Below are 16,368 nucleotides of genomic sequence, written 5' to 3' on the forward strand. Positions count from 1 at the left end.
CTGGGCAACTTCTCACTCTCCAATGACTCTTTTTTAAGCCGTTAGGGGCCTTAAAAAAATTTTTGGACTACCTATTAATTTCACAACCTCTCTCTTTTTTAAGCCGTTAGGGGCCTTTAAATTTTTTTAAAATTTTTGGGCTGATCATCAATTTTCTTATCTAAGCAATACTTGTGTAGAATGGCTTTTTTTAATAAAAAAATTACTACTGGGGGTTGGGATAAATTTCCAACCCAACTCGTCTCGTGACTCGTTACTCATGACGAGACGAGTCGACTCATCTCGTTTACTATTCACGAGACGAGTTGGGTTACCTCGTCTCATAAACGAGTCAAGTCTATACCTGTCTCATACCTGTTTGAATCAGGTTCGTACGGGTTCACGGGACGAATTTGGGAGGGTCGAAACGGTTCGACCCGCCCCGTTGGCCATCTCTATCCTAAAGAGAAATACCCTTTGATTTTACGTCCATAACCATTTTGTGCTCCCAACTTTAAGTTCCGCAGCATACGAAAAAGGTAGACACCCAGAGTCAACTTCCTAAAATAAATTGACAAATTAAAAGTCTTAAATCCGCCTTATTAAAACGCATACACAAATTTAAATGCACACAAGTTAGCCACAGACTCTGTACTTCGCTATGGAGTCTTTAACTTTATATTCCATCAATGCAGCACGAACAACCTATCTAAACTCCCAATTTACACCTTTCTAAAATAAGAGAGATTCATAGTCCCCGGTCCACATAAAATATTGATTTTTTTTTCAAAAAAATTCCAGCTTAGCTCACAAACCAGCTACAAATCAACTACATCTTCAGATCTATCCAATCAAACAGTAAATCTACAGTATCCAAACCGTGGCACACAAATCCAACAATATTAGCCACATAGAAACCCAAGACCAACGCCAAAATCTGAACAAACTCTAAAAAGGAGTGACGAAATCGGATCGGATCAGATCAGATCGAGGGATCTTACCATCGCCGTCTTTGTCGAAGAGGCTGAAGGCCTCCTTGAACTCGGAGATCTGATCGTCGGTGAGCTGATCCGCCATGAGAATTCTAGAGAGAGAGAGAGAGAGAGAGAGAGAGATCAGGGATCGAGTTTATGAGAGGAGAGAGTGAGAGAAGAAGGCCGTTTCTTTTTTATTTTCTCGGGAATTGAGAGGCGTTTTATATGTTCGGAGATGTGCATCTCATCTCTGCGCTGGGAGATCCGGACCTGAAGGTGATGTAGGTTGCCGAAAATACCCCTGTGCATTTGAGCTAATTGCTTATTTCTCTTTTGATCACAAAATCTAGGAAAATGTAGTAATATCTGAATCATTTTTAAAAATCCAACAAATGTCCTCGCCATTTGTATTACTTTACCACTTAAAACAGAACTAAACTTTAAAAAATAGAAGGTGAAAAAAAAGACTCGTTCATACAAAATTTCTTAGAACTTCCTACATGCGCCCCATTACATAGGAATGAAAATTTCGCAATCTACTCCCTCGTATTTCCTATAAGTGACATCAAAACACTCTTGTGGCGTGCGGAGTGTTCTGATGGACCACACATTATACTACTTTAGCAATCTTTACGTTCATATTTTATGTACATATTCGATGCACAGAAACACTTATACCCTATTATTGTTTTTATTAATATATAGTAAGATTATGGTATACACATGTGCAATTGAAATCGTTACACACGCATGTGAAAAAACACATTCAACTCTCAATATTAATTAATGATTCAATCATTCGTATAACCTATACACAAATTTTTAAAATCCTAAACATCAATAAGTCATCATGTAGATTTAATATTTCTAACATGCACGTTTCATAATCCAAAAATGAATAGTCATCAAAGATCTCACGAGTTTTGTTTTTTTTTTTTTTTTTTTTGAGTGATGAAACTCCCTTCATGGTTGATCACTAATTAGAAACACCCTTGTCATTATCTTTTCATTTCAAAACCCTCCGTCTTTTATAGAAAAAAAAATGGTAAGATTTGTACATAAAGGCATATTCTTGGTTTTCTCTCATATATATCCCTTAATAATAACCTTTTTTGTCTTCTTGAAAATATTGTAGAACCCCTTTCGCATCAAAATCTAAGCAAATGATGACTGTTGCCGAAGATAAAAGTTAGCGGAAGATCATGTTGCCCTCTTAAAATCATTTGGTCTGGGTCTCTTTTTAGTATAATTTTCAATTGATCAGTCTTTATTTTGTCATGTAGAAAAAAATGATTTTATACTTACATCATAGTGAAAGGAGAGGACATTGATTAGCTAGACTTGATGCATGTAGCTTGTAGCTGGTGAAGTGATGTATTGGAAAAGATAAGGGCCTGTTTGTTTCACCCTTTTATAGAATAGGATTAGTATTTGGGCTCTGACAGTGACATTTTCATAATTTTTGGATTCTTTGTGAATCCTATTCTGGAGTTTGGCTCAGCAAAAATTTTGGGATTACAATTTCCATAAAGTAGCTACAGTTGTCGTTTTTTATAGAAACTCAAATCCGAGCGTTGGGTTCGGATTTGGGCGAGATTTCTGACAGGGCGCTATGTCGTCGATTCCGATTCCTCATCTTCACGATTTTGATCCCTAGATCTGGAATCGCTGTTCCGCTCCCGCCTCATCGCCCTCTTCTTCGCGCCTCTGCTCCTGCGCTTCGTCTTCTTCAACTTGGGTTCTGGCCTCTTTCTCGAAACCCTAGCTTTGTTTTCCACGAGCTTGTTGGTGGGTTTCTTGCCTTCGATTCTTGGTGATCCCTTCTGGTTGGGGTCTTCTTCAACTTGGGTTCGGGCCTCTTTCTCGATCTTGTTCTGGTTGGAGTGTGGCTACGGTGTTTTCTTTGACTTCGGTGGGTTTTTTGCTTGAACGTCGGCATTTCCCTCCTCTGCAGTAAGGTATAAAAATTTTCCTCTCTTACTTTGGCTTATTTCTCCAGTGATTTGAGGAATTAATTTTAATTTTGAAGCATATGAGAAATAGAGGCTGATAGCAATTTCAATGATTTAAGCGATTAATTTCATAATATTACAGCAAAACAATTCATGCGGGTATCTGTGTAGTGGATTTTTTATAAATGTGCAAGAATTAGGTTGTTAGGTTGTGTAGAGATTAATTTCATAATATGTTTCAAATCAGTCTTTTAATAACTTAAATTGCTGTTTTTTTTTTACTTTATTTTATTTTTTTGTGTGCGTGTAAATTATTAGTAATCTAACCATATAGTTTGTTTGTTTTGGGTCTATCTTGCTTGTTTAGAATTGTGTGAGATGGAATGCAACATTAGTTAAAATAATTTTCATTTCAATTAGAATTTCTTGCTTTAAAATAAATAAATATTTGTATCAATTATCTACTTAATTTTGACAAGATATAAGTAGCCATCTTAAGCTGTAACTGTATGATAATTTTAAAACGGTTGTAGATGGATATGGAAGATGAGGAAGAATTGAAGAGGATGTGTGCTAATACAGCTGTCTGCGCCGTGGTCACTTTAGTAACATGTATTTTGAGAATGCGTGCTAAGCGCAAGAGAATACCAAATTGTTCGCAGCAAGAAAGGGTCAGGAAAATATATTGTAGAGAGGCTCATTTCAGACGTGTACTGGAGGGCTATCAAGATAGCTGCCAATCTTATATTAGAATGAGACCGAGGGTCTTTTTTAAACTTGTTGAAGTAATGAAAGCAAACGGTTTATTAAAAGATACGAGACACGTTCAAGTTGAAGAACAGCTTGCTATGTTCCTGAGTATTATAGGGCACAAAACTAAAAATAGAATAATAAGAACTGAGTTCATAAGATCAGGGGAAACAGTTAGCAGGTATTTCAATAAAGTCTTGCAAGCAATGAATGGATTACGTGATCGGTACATGAAGCAAGCCCCAAAAGAAGTTCCTGAGGAGATTGCAAACAACTCAAATTATTTTCCGTACTTTAAGGTAAATTAAATACATACAACTTAATAATTTTCCAAATAAACTTTTTTTTATTTAACTATGTATAATTTATAATTTTTTATAGGACTGCATTGGTTTGATAGATGGCACACACGTCGACGCGGTGTTACCTAGTGACCTAGTTGCACGGTTTAGAGGGCGAAAAGGGGTCACCCAAAACATCTTAGCAGCCTGCACCCCCAATAAACTATTTACTTATGTCTTGGCTGGCTGGGAGGGGGCAGCAAATGATTATAGGGTATTACAAGACGCCCTGTCTAGGCCACAGCCTTACGGGCTCCGAGTTTACGATGGTATTCATTCTCACTTGTGCACATTATGAATAATATATTAAATACTTGGCAATATTTGAGATTTTAAAATACTGTTTAATTAATGTAGGTAAATATTACCTATGTGACGCTGGATACACCACAATGCCAGGTTTCATATCCCCGTATCGCGGTGTCCGATATCATTTAAAAGAGCACACCGGTAGGACACCAAAGAATAGGAAGGAGTTGTTCAATTTAAGGCATTCATCTTTAAGATCAAAAATTGAGTGCACATTTGGGATACTGAAGAATCGGTTTAAAATTCTTGCGGGGAAGCCGAATTATCCATTTCCCACTCAAGTGGACATTGTACTAGCGTGTACTGTGTTGCACAACTTTATTGCCTTGGAGGATCCGGATGATGATATTTTAAATGAAAATGTTGAAATTGATGAAGATACTGGGGAAGAGACAAATGAGGACGATTCAAATGTGATGGACTATACTCAAAGTAGGTCACAAAGAGAGGATCGAGATGTTAGAAATGAATGGAAGGAGTTACGAGATCAAATTGCTTGGGCGATGTGGGTGGATTATTGTGCAAAGTACAATGGTGGTAACACAATGGAGAGCGGTTTAACTTAGTGTAGCATCTGTTCTATGGCTATGTAATAACTTGGTGAATTTTAACATACTGTTCGCATTGATATCGTTTATTGTTTCTTTGCTTGTAACAAACCATTACTACTTTTATCACTTGCTATTTTGTTATGTTGTTTGAACTAGAAATATCATCGTTTACTATATTCCCTGCTAAATGCATACATATCCCATATTGTTTTAAATTTCTTTATTGTTAATATGGCTATGCTTACAAAATATATTAGGTATGGCTAACAATCCGGCAGATAAGCAAAGCGTGCCTTCTCATTCGAATGCAATGCCAAGTCCTACATCAGGGATTAACATGAACTACATGCCTGTTCGACCACAGGCATTCACCTCACCTCCGCATACTTTCTCACCATTCCCACCATGGGATGGTAATTATGGTGGGATGACACAGCCGCCAATGTCATACATGAGCTTGTTAGGCAGTCCACAAGGTTTGATGTTTCCCACAGCCAGTTCTCAAAGTAGTGGGCCTAATTAATTTTCACCGAACACCGGTGATTCAGTTGGAAAGGATATTCATGACGTTGATGGTGCGGAGCACACTTCGCCATTGAAAAGAGGGAAAAGATTAGCCCATAAAAAAAAGTTTCGTGTACCAGGTTAAACTCAAGAGGCGTGGCTAATAAGTTTTGGCTTCCAGAGCACGATGATGTGCTTATTCCTTATCTTGCAGATTTAGCATTGGATGGCATGAAGCCAGACAAGAACTTCAAGGCTGAAGCTTATAAAATGGCTGCCATGAAAATCAACATGCAATTCAGGACTGATTTCACTCACCTGCATGTCATTAACCACTTGAAATGTTTGCGGAACAAATTCAATGACATGAAAGCTTGCCTTGATATAAGTGGTGCTGGGTGGGATGAAACAAGTAAAATGATTACATTGGATGAGGAAACCTTGAAATCTTGGGCCCAGGTATAACAATTCAGCATCTATCTTGTCACATTCAATTTAATACATTTGATTCTCTGGATTTATAAGTATTTATTATTGCAGGACAAATCCAATTCTAAGTACAAAGCATACATAAACAAACCCCTTCCTCACTTCAAAAATTTACAAGTTATCATGGGTGATGATCAAGCCAAGGGTGATTTTGTTAGACCCGTGTACGCTAACATTGGGTCTAGTAGGTCCATACCTATTCCCGATGATGATTGCGAGATTCTAGAGGAGAGTGAAGTTGAACCACAGTCTGATGCTTGCAACCAACCACGTTCTGGTGTTGTTAACCAACCACAACCCACTAGATATAAGACTAAGAGTAAAGACAACACGACTTCATCATCTAACAAAAAAAACCAGAAAATCTAATCGTGAAGAGGAAATGTTGTGTGCCTTTGTTGAGTCCATGTCTCAGTCAATGAGAAATCAACACGTTATACACTGGACTGAGCAGTTGGCTGGAGCGTTGAAGGAACATAGGTCTGAATATTCCGAGGAGTTCCTCGATAGGGTTTTAGACCATTTATATGACAATGAACGTGAAGCTAGGAGGTTTTTCATTAAATCTAAGGAAGGTCAACAGAGGTACATCACAAAATTAGTTAACGACCAAGGTTGGCCGGATAGCTAGTTTGTTGGGTTTCGATTATATTTTGATGGATATTGTTGTGTTTATTGCAAACTATTAATGTTGCAATTTGTATTTTCATTCTGAAGAACATCTATGTCGTTGTGGGATTGATGAATTGGTATATTTGTAATCTTTGTTGCAGGTAAGGTCGTGGAATGATCATTGATTTCTTTGAATTTTCCGATTATATTTTGATATCAGGTAAGCTTTCTGCAGCTCATGCTGCTGCTTCTGTTTAACTTAGCTCATGTTTTGAGCTTTCTGCAACTCATGCTGCTGCTGGTTGCTGGTGGGTGCCTGTTTTGAGTTTTCTGCAGCAGTTGTTGCTGCTGGTTGCTTTGTGCAGCATTTGCTGCTGCTGCTGGTTGCTTTGTGCAGCATTTGCTGCTTCTGCTGGTTGGTTTGTTCATGTTTTGAGCTTTCTGTAGCTCATACTGCTGCTGGTTGCTGGTTTGTGCCTATTTTGAGCTTCCTGCAGCAGTTGCTGCTGCTGGTTGCTTTGTGCAGCATTTGCTGCTGCTGGTGGTTGGTTTGTGCCTGTTTTGAGCTTTCTGCAGCTCATGCTGCTGCTGCTGGTTAGTTTGTTGCTGGTTTGTTGCTTTGTGCAGCATTTGCTGCTGTTGCTGGTGGTTGTTGTGTGCTTGTTTTGAGCTTTCTGCAGCTCATGCTGGTTGTTGTTTCTTGCTGGTTTGTGCCTGTTTTGAGCTTTCTGCAGCTCATACTACTGCTGGTTGCTGGTTTGTGCCTGTTTTGAGCTTCCTGTAGTAGTTGCTGCTGCTGGTTGCTTTGTGCAGCATTTGCTGCTGCTGCTGGTTGGTTTGTGCCTGTTTTGAGCTTTCTGCAGCTCATGCTGCTGCTGCTGGTTGGTTTGTTGCTGGTTTGTTGCTTTGTGCAGCATTTGCTGCTGCTGCTGGTGGTTTTTGTGTGCTTGTTTTGAGCTTTCTGCAGCTCATGCTGGTTGCTGTTTCTTGCTGGTTTGTGCCTGTTTTGAGCTTTCTGCAGCTCATGCTGCTGCCTTTGTTTGTGCAGCATTTGCTACTGCTGCTGGTTGGTTTGTGCCTGTTTTGAGCTTTGTGCAACTCATGCTGCTGCTGCTGGTTGGTTTGCCTTGCCTGTGGTTTTCCTTGCACTTGATATGTGGCAATGATGATGATCAACGTTTACTGAGAATGCAACCTAACTTACATCGTTTATTATATCCAGATGAGGCAATATTTGAGATGAGATTGCAGCCTACATTGAATTGGCAATGTCTAGGCGAGGCAATTCATCCTTATAATGCAATCTGTAATAAACATGTTTAAGTTATAGGTGGGGCAATCAATGATGAGAAGTTGATCTATTACTGAGCCATACAATATCAATTAGAATTTGTACCCAGTTCAAACAACAGTTTTCATTACACCCTCAGTAGTTTTTGCAAGTATAGGTACATGACATGAAGTTTGTAATAATTAAAATAACACAAAAAATTGATAAAAAAATTGCAGAAATTTTCCAAACTAGTAGTTGATTTTCGACAAGTCTCAAATCTTTCTTCAGCTTCTTTAATGGTCATGTCGAGGCAGCAAATTGAAGACAATGGAAATTTTATAAATGCTGAAAATGAGTTTGCTTGGATTAATTGTGGATGAATTGTGAGGCCACAAGCTGAATTTATAGCCATCATGGCCCTCTACTAGCCGTTGCTACAGTATTCCGAATTTCAATTTTGAAATCTGCAGTTTTTTGGCCATGAAGAGAACCGTTGCTACAGTATTTTCAGCAAAAAAATTGATATTCCGGCTCTTCTAGCCGTTGCTACAGTTGGTTTTTAATTGAAAAGAGGGTGGCAGTTGCTACAGTATCTATTCCCAAAAAAATTGGGTCTTTTGGAAGCAAACATGATATTCGGAATTGATTCAATTCTAAAAAAATGAGATTCCTAATCATTTGGGTGAAACAAACGTAGAATGCCAAAAAAATAGGATTCCATAAAACTAAAACTTGTCTATAAAAATTTTATGGATTAGGTTAGAATCCATAAATAAAGTAGGATTCCTAATCCTATTCCTACTCCCTATTGAACCAAACAGGCCCTAAGAGTACATAAAGTTACTTTTACCTTTCAATCACTCCATAAGTTGACATTGTAATGTAGAATACCAAAAAGAACTCGTTAGCTTGAAAATATGAGAGGCACTAGAGGCACACTCTCCACCACACCTCCCCTCCTGCTACAGTGCATCGGGGCCTACTTGAGATTTAAACTTTAAATCTCAAGTGGGCTCCGGTGCACTGTAGCAGGAGGGGAGGTGTGGTTGGAGGTGTGGTGGAGAGTGTGCCTCTATCGGAAAAAAAGCTGCGGTCAAAATGGGGATTGCTTTGGAGAAAAAAGAGGATAGTAAAGATGAGTAAACAGGAGGACAAGTTTGAAATAAAAAAAACGCATGCGACTTCCACATGCGGTTTTAAACGAATGTTAATACTTTTCTTAGTGGCCTGCAGGGCTGCGCAATCGGTTGGCCGGTTTGGTTTTTGGTTAAATTTGATCAAACCGAACCGAATTGCCTATCATTCAAAATCAAAGTGAACCGCTTCAAGTTGGTTCGGGTCGGTTTGTTCGGTTTTCACTTAAGTACAAATGTTATGTCCAAATTCAATTTCACCTCTAATCTATTGATGAATAAAGAAGTTTCTTACACTTCAATTTATTAAAATTCATAAACTATTAAATGCTCCTGAATATTAGATGTAGAAATCGTATTCCTACCAAAGATTACATATTTTTTAGAGAAAACTTATATAAATAATTAAAGTGATCTCAATCTGATAGACAAAATAAATAAAAAATATGTAATAACTTAGATGTTGGTTATAGTTTATATAAAATTATAAGTCTTATTCTAAGAGAAGTGTGATCTAACAATGTATCAATCGAGGAGAAATTTCAGAAAAATGTTAGAATCAACATTGTAGTTTAAGTTTCTTATCTCCAAAGTGGATTGGTCCAAAGTAGAAGAAGCGAATATGTAATAGAGAGGCATACAGAACTAGAGATAATGAAAAGTCCTAGAATTGGAGAGGACACTATTGTTAGGGTATTTTATCGTTATCAGATCGCGTGAGAGAAAAATATATCAACCTGCAGAGAAGTAACTCTATATGAATTATAATAGGTCAAGTTTAAGCGGATGTAAATAGTAATTAGAATGGGTAATATATTTCGGTCGGTTCGAGTTGAAAAAACTTCAACCCGATCCGAACCGAACTCTAATAAAAACAGAATCGAACTGTTAAATTTTGACCGGTTCGGTCGATTTGTTCAGTTTGAATCGAAATATGCTCACCCCTAGTGGCATAGAAGTTTGTAATCAAAAGATAAAAAATAGTGGGGTTTTCCGTTTTCCTAATTATTATCCAACATGAAATTCCCAACCGTATGGTTCTTCTATTTGCCTGAGTTTGACGATGCATAGTCCATAGATAACGATCACCGGTTTTGATGCAACTAATTCAATAATGTTTTTTTATTAATTCAATTTTATTATACTCTTCATATAGGAAAATGATAGGGACACACCATCAACCATAACACCAACCATACTCTCTCTTACATTTGCTACAGTGCACCAGGCCCCACATGGAATTTTGAAATTTTAAAATTTCATATAAGACCCGATGCACTATAGCAAATGTGAGAAAGTGTATGGTTAGAATTATGGTTGACTAGTTGGGGGTGTGCTCCTAGTGCCACTCCTCCACGTAATATTGTCATTTGTCAATCAAATACACAGCTTTCCAAATGGAGGCAGGCACGTGGCAGCGTTTAGCAAATGGAGGCATGCACGTGGCTACGTTTAGCGCGAGCAAGGTTAGCTATGTAATTTCAAGCAAGGGAAAAAACAGCAAAGTACAGAATACACTGAAACCATAAAATGCACCCACTTTCGACGCACCCACAAATACACCCAAGTTTCTGACACCTCTGACCCCACCACGTGCTTCTACGTGTCATCGAACAAATATGCGGTATCAGCTGCAACGGGTGAACAAAATATCCGAAACGGGGCAGGTCGCTTTATGCGTTGTAACTGTTAGATCATGTCGGGTTCGGCATCGGGCGTCCAACGGTCCAAATTATGATTTGTTCTGTTTGGGTACTTTTGTAATTGTGCTTCGGTCGACGCGGTTTGGACACGGAGTGTGCACGTCAGCATTTGTTGACTGGGGTCCTACACTGCTGGTTAACACGTCAGCAGGATTTGTAAGGTCTTTTTACCATTATAGCCTAGCGGGTATTGTGAATTTGCATTTTCTGTACTAGCTAGACAGTTATTCAGCTAAATTTCACTTAAACAAAGTTTTGAGAACAAAATCTAATTTTTTTTTAAAAAGGGTCATATAATACTAAAATAGTTGTGTCAAATTGGATTATCTGAAAAATTATTTTGGTGTGAATTAAACATTTTTAGTGTAATTTAAAAAGATAATTTTAAAAAATAATATAATCTGAGACGTCCTGAAAAGATTTACCTTTTTTTGTCCTAAGAAGCTGCAAATTTTTTATTTATGACAAAAAAGTCTTTAAGTTTTGCAACTCTCTAAGAAGTTCTTAACTTTTAATTTTTGACAGCTGAGTCCATAAGTTTTACTCCTATTCTAGAAGGCCTATCTTTTTTTACAATTAAATTTCTAGGCTAATAAGAAAAATTGTAGCTTTCTATAAGAGAAGAATAAAACTTATGGGTTTTATTGTAAAAAAAAATAAGGTTAAAGAGCTTCGTAGAGGGGAAGGCAAAATTTAGGGGCTTCTTTGTCAAAAGTAAAAATGTAAAAATCTTCTAAGAAAAAAGAGGTAAAATTTATAGGCCTTTCAGACTATGTTTTCCATGTTAAAAGGCTAAATAACACTTACATACCCTATTGTTTCACCTATTTTTCACTTATATTTGGTAACAAAAAGGTGCCCTAAAGTTTTTTAAACTGGCACTTATATACCTTCACTCTTTTCGACGGCACTTAACTATTCTAAAGTTTTTACAACTAGCACTTAAATGACCCTAAAGTTTTCAAAACTTTCACATAAATACCCTTAGTTATGCAAACCTGAGGGTATTTAAGTGCAAGCTTTAAAACTTTAAGGTATTTAAGTGTCATATTTAAAAAATTTCGGCTATGTAAGTGTAAAGTTTTAATAGCTTATATAACTACTACCAAAATCAAGTGAGTATATATAACTGTAAGTTAAAAAAAATTAGTGCATTTTCTTGCTACTCAATACAAATGGGGGTATATAAGTGAGAAGTAGATGAAAAATTGGGTTATATAAGTGCTATTTAGTCATCTTAAAATGATCTAAACTTTAGTGAGGTTGATGAAATATACCCAAGCTATTTCAATTTCGACATATTTGTATAAGATATCGTAATACATCTTTGGTAGGATATGAATACGAATATTACAGGTAAAATATCCACGTATAGATCCAAAAATATTGTTATATTTTTTAATCGGACGGTTAAAATTGTTTTGTTCTTAGATTAGTGAACTACACATCATTTGGTGATCTATGGATCAATTGTTAGATTGAATTGTTTTGTTCCTAGATTTGTGAACTACACACGTTATTTTTTTTTTTTGTCAATGAAAAATTTTATTCATTTCCCAATATGTGAAATATGAAGTACATCAAAACATCATCTCTTTGGTGATCACATTGTAGAAACAATTACAATCTCTCAAGTGTTTCTTTCATATGTACAAGTAAGTTTGAATTTAAGATTTTGGTGTAAACTGCCAATTTGACAGCTCTAAAGAATGCATCTGGTTCTTTGAGCTTTTGTTGAAAAATCCTCTGATTTCTCTCTTGCCAAATGGCATATACTGCAGCTGATAGAACTACACACGTTATTTGGTGATCTATAGATCAATTCTTAGATCGATTTGAGAAATTAGGTACTTATAAAACTTTTTTGTATCCCTAGTGGCGGAGCTAGAATTTTGTTCTAGTGGTGAACTTGTATAATTAATCATGGTTCTATTTGAAATCTATATTGTTAATTTTATAAGTTAACCTCCTGTCCTACCCTATTCTTAATGGTGTTTTAAGCAATAAATATAAGTAAAAGTAAATAAAAATACATATAATGTTGAAAACCAGTGGTATCACATGTCACCGTTAGACAATATGTAGCTCCACCAATATGTATCACATGGCTAATATGCTCCTATCTCTTATATGTTCATATCATATTCACTATGTATTTGTACGTTATTCCCCCCCTGGCTATCTTATTCATGTTCCTTTTTGACGGATATGTACACATATTTTCTTTGTTGAACCATATTCATATTTGTATTTATGTCATTGATTAGTAAGTGCATAAATGCTATAGGTGGTGTATCTAATCCATCTTAGTGCAGATTAGAATGGAGATATTGGCACTATTACCCTTTGATCCAAAGGCTAATAAGTCAAGTAAAATTGGATTAGGACTGAACCAAAAATTTCTAACATTACCTAATGTCCAGAACATATTTTCTTGTTTACCAAATAAATAAATCTGGAAAAAAACATTAGAACTCTAGAAAAGGTAATTTTAGATTTGTTAAACGAGTGCTACAGTGGAATTTTATTTGCTCATTTGCTTAATGCATCTTTTATTGATTTTATCCATCCAAATTACATTAATCTTTCATCAACTTGTGCTTCAAGTAGACAATAATTCAAACTAATTCATGAACCAAGCTCATATCATATCCACATACAATTCACTACTTAAGCTTGGCTACAAATTTTTCATGAACTTCTATACTTTGTCATTCTACAAAAGCAATTCAAAATATGTGCATTTTTACTAAATGCATCTTCTCTTAATATTCTCTCCATCTAAATTACCTTATGCCTCAAGTAGACTCTAATTCAAACAAATTTACGTACTCCGTCTTTATAAATACACACAACACACAACACACAACACACAACATATAAAGTAACTAGGAAAATCTAAATCTATTCAATACTCGTTATTTCCACGGAGTGCTTTAGCAAAAACACTGGTAATACATCATGTTTGGTGGAAAATTTGTGAAATGAAAATGAAAGAACTGTGTTTGATTTTATTCTCTCTAACTGCTTAAAAATTTGTGAAATGAAAATGAAAGAACTGTGTTTGATTTTATTCTCTCTAACTGCTTAGAAAAAGAATGGTTACAACTCTCTCAATCTCAATTTTTGATTTTATTCTCTCTAACTGCTTAGAAAAAGAATGGTTACAACTCTCTCAATCTCAATTATAATTTTGATTTCCTGATTACAAAAAAGAAGAAAATTGATCTGAATTCTCCCATTTGTTTAATTTTGGGTTCTTCACGGTGGCGATGAAGTGCCTCCCTTGAATGCTCGCGTTGAGTTTGCTCTCTGTTGACGATCCGCACGTCTCAATTCATTGGAACTACTAACTTGCGTGGCAAGTTTTTTTATAAAAAGAACTCTAACCGAGTTTTGTAACTCAGAACAAGTTTAAACTCTTGTGAAAAGAGTTATTTTTAACCGAAAAATCGGTTGATAAGCCAAGTGTATTTACTGTTGCCGAATGATGCTCCAAGATTTGATCTTCTTATTGTAAAAGATTCGACCTCTTAAGGATGATTGCCCTAGATCTCTCCTTTTCTGCCAAAAATCCAAGAAGAACCAGCCGATCCGAACTCCAAAAATCCCCCAAAAAGCCAGCCGAATATCTCTTTCTTTCTGCCAAACCCCAAAAGACCCAAACTCAATTGAGTTTACTCATATTTATAGGGAATTAAGGGGTGTAACTGCCCCCTTAATTTGCTCCTAAGTGGGACTGAATGGGGTGTAACCGTCCCCTTAAACTGCTCCCCAAATCGTGGGGAAAACGGTTTTGAAACCGTTCAATTCGTGCTTTGAACAAGTCAAACGTCAGTCTGGGCGTTCTGGGTCCGAACTCTGCGTTTTAGACTAAAAACGCAGAGTTGGGTCTGTTTTTGGCTGAAAACGTCGTGTTCGCACAGTGTTGTAAATCTTAAACGCAGAGATGAACTTCGCGTTTTGGACCTGGGACGCAGAGTTTGGCTCTGCACGAACTCTGCGTTTTGAGTCCACGAACTCTGCGTCTGAACTTGAATGCTGGGGATGGCCTCTGCGTTTTCGACTAGAATGCTGGGCATGACCTTTGCGCTTTGACTCTGGAACGCGAAGATGACCTCTGCGTTTTGATTTGAAGAGACCGTCAATTTGTAGTCTCTTTTGCTAAAGCGTTGCAAAGACTGTCATCTTGTAATCTTCATCGTGGCTCCTTAAAAATATGAGAGTCGGCATATTGTAACTCCCGATGTTGATTGTGAATACTATTGATTAGAGCTTTCATCAGTTGTTGCAAAGGTCGTTAGATTGTAACATTCGTCGATCTACATGAAAGTCTTCAAATTGTAGCCTTCTGAAAACCGTCGAATTGTAACTTCCATCATCAATATTTGATGAGGATTAGCTATCTGTTGTGATTTTTAGACAGCCTACACATCATCACCCTCTCATACTTTACTCTAGCATTCTTAGACAACCATGCAAATTTCAAAATAGTGGAGTTCCATCTAGAATCCTTTTCTTCGAATCCGAAACTCCAAAAAATAGCAAGTGGGTCGATTTTCCTCCTGAAACTGTGGAGATCTTCAAAGATGGATTTGTGTCAAGGAAAGATGTTCTTTTTATGTTTGTTTTTGACAGAAGTTACATTTTACACTTTGTACGAATGATTGTTGTCGATCCAAAGATTGGTTGTGTACATTCTATAGCATGGATTGATGTCAATAACAAGTGTTTCTTCCCTAAGAGAGCTATGGGTTGTGTTGGTCTTCTTGTTTTGATGATGTTTAACAAACAATTTACGACTAATATTGTTTGTCTAGTATTTGTGTTTTTTATATTCTAGGCAAACAACGAGTTGGAGGATGGATGGAATAGAGCCTCAACGATCATATTCAATGGAGGTTGGCAGAATAGTAGAGTGAAGCCTATGCATTTAAGTCAAGATCCAAGTTCAAGCTTCTTCCACAATGTTTACCAAGAAGAGCTTCATTGAAGATCAGAAGCTTTGGTAAATTAGTTTAGGTGTTATATTATGTGTGTTAGATACTTTAAGCTCAATATCATATACACACACATTTTATTGGTTTCCTTGTATATGAAACAAATATATTTTCATATACATACTCATATGTTTCATTTTCTATTGTATTTGTAAAAATATTATTTTCTTAGTTTTTGGACTTAACAATAATCATATACATATTTTATTAAGTCTACATAATTATTGTGTAAAGTTTTAAAACATGGTTTAGCCAAAATGTCAAAATTCACATGTTTACATTTTCATGTTTTGGCCTATTTTGTAAAATAGTGATATTTTTCATTTGGGAAGTTCTTTTTTGAAACCAGCCATTGTAGCATGTTTATTATCATGTCTACAATCATTCCCCAAAGTTTTATATTTTTTGAAATTTATTTGATATTTTTAAACAGGGTTTCAAAATCAAAATAACAGCTTTCAAAACCTGTTTTTAGTCTGTGTCAGTTCGCGGTCGACCGCCATGAGTTCAAGACTCAGGTTATGTTTTGTTGGCTCACGGTCGATCGTGGCGGTCGACCGTAGCAAGTCCAGAGACTTTCGTGGTCGACCGCCGCGGTCGACCGTCGCTTGTCCAGAGCCATAGTTCTGTTTTTTGTTGCTCGCGGTCGACCGCTGCGATCGACCGCCGCGATCGACCGCCGCACTGTCATATCAGTTCTAACGGCTAGTTTCCAAAGCCGTTGCTGAGTTGGTTTTTTTGGTCTTTTCTTGGTTTTCTCTTGGCTTTGGGGTTTCATATAAATACCCCCTTATACCT

At 36.7% G+C, this 16,368-nt stretch overlaps 2 protein-coding genes across 2 annotated transcripts in view; one reads left to right on the plus strand and one right to left on the minus strand.

Moving 5' to 3' along the window:
• LOC109831731 (calmodulin-7) overlaps positions 1 to 1,155 on the minus strand; it is a 7,945-nt gene extending 6,790 nt beyond the window's left edge. The window contains exon 1 of the mRNA XM_020399126.1: positions 981 to 1,155. Coding sequence (XP_020254715.1) covers positions 981 to 1,056 — 76 coding nt within the window. The 5' untranslated portion in view covers positions 1,057 to 1,155. The remainder of the gene's footprint in view (positions 1 to 980) is intronic.
• Positions 3,862 to 4,871, plus strand: LOC109831380. The gene is made up of 3 exons (XM_020398707.1): positions 3,862 to 3,954; positions 4,037 to 4,265; positions 4,354 to 4,871. Exons 1-3 carry the CDS (start codon positions 3,862 to 3,864, stop codon positions 4,869 to 4,871), a joined length of 840 nt encoding a protein of 279 aa, XP_020254296.1.

This window comes from Asparagus officinalis, chromosome 2 (genome assembly GCF_001876935.1).
Source record: "Asparagus officinalis chromosome 2, Aspof.V1, whole genome shotgun sequence".
Classification (NCBI taxonomy): domain Eukaryota; kingdom Viridiplantae; phylum Streptophyta; class Magnoliopsida; order Asparagales; family Asparagaceae; genus Asparagus; species Asparagus officinalis.

Coding starts and splice junctions, on each gene's coding strand:
- LOC109831380 (XM_020398707.1), top strand. CDS start 3,862: ATGAATGGATTACGTGATCGGTACATGAAGCAAGCCCCAAAAGAAGTT. Junction 3,955..4,036: donor ATTATTTTCCGTACTTTAAG/GTAAATTAAATA, acceptor AATTTTTTATAG/GACTGCATTGGTTTGATAGA. Junction 4,266..4,353: donor CGGGCTCCGAGTTTACGATG/GTATTCATTCTC, acceptor TAATTAATGTAG/GTAAATATTACCTATGTGAC.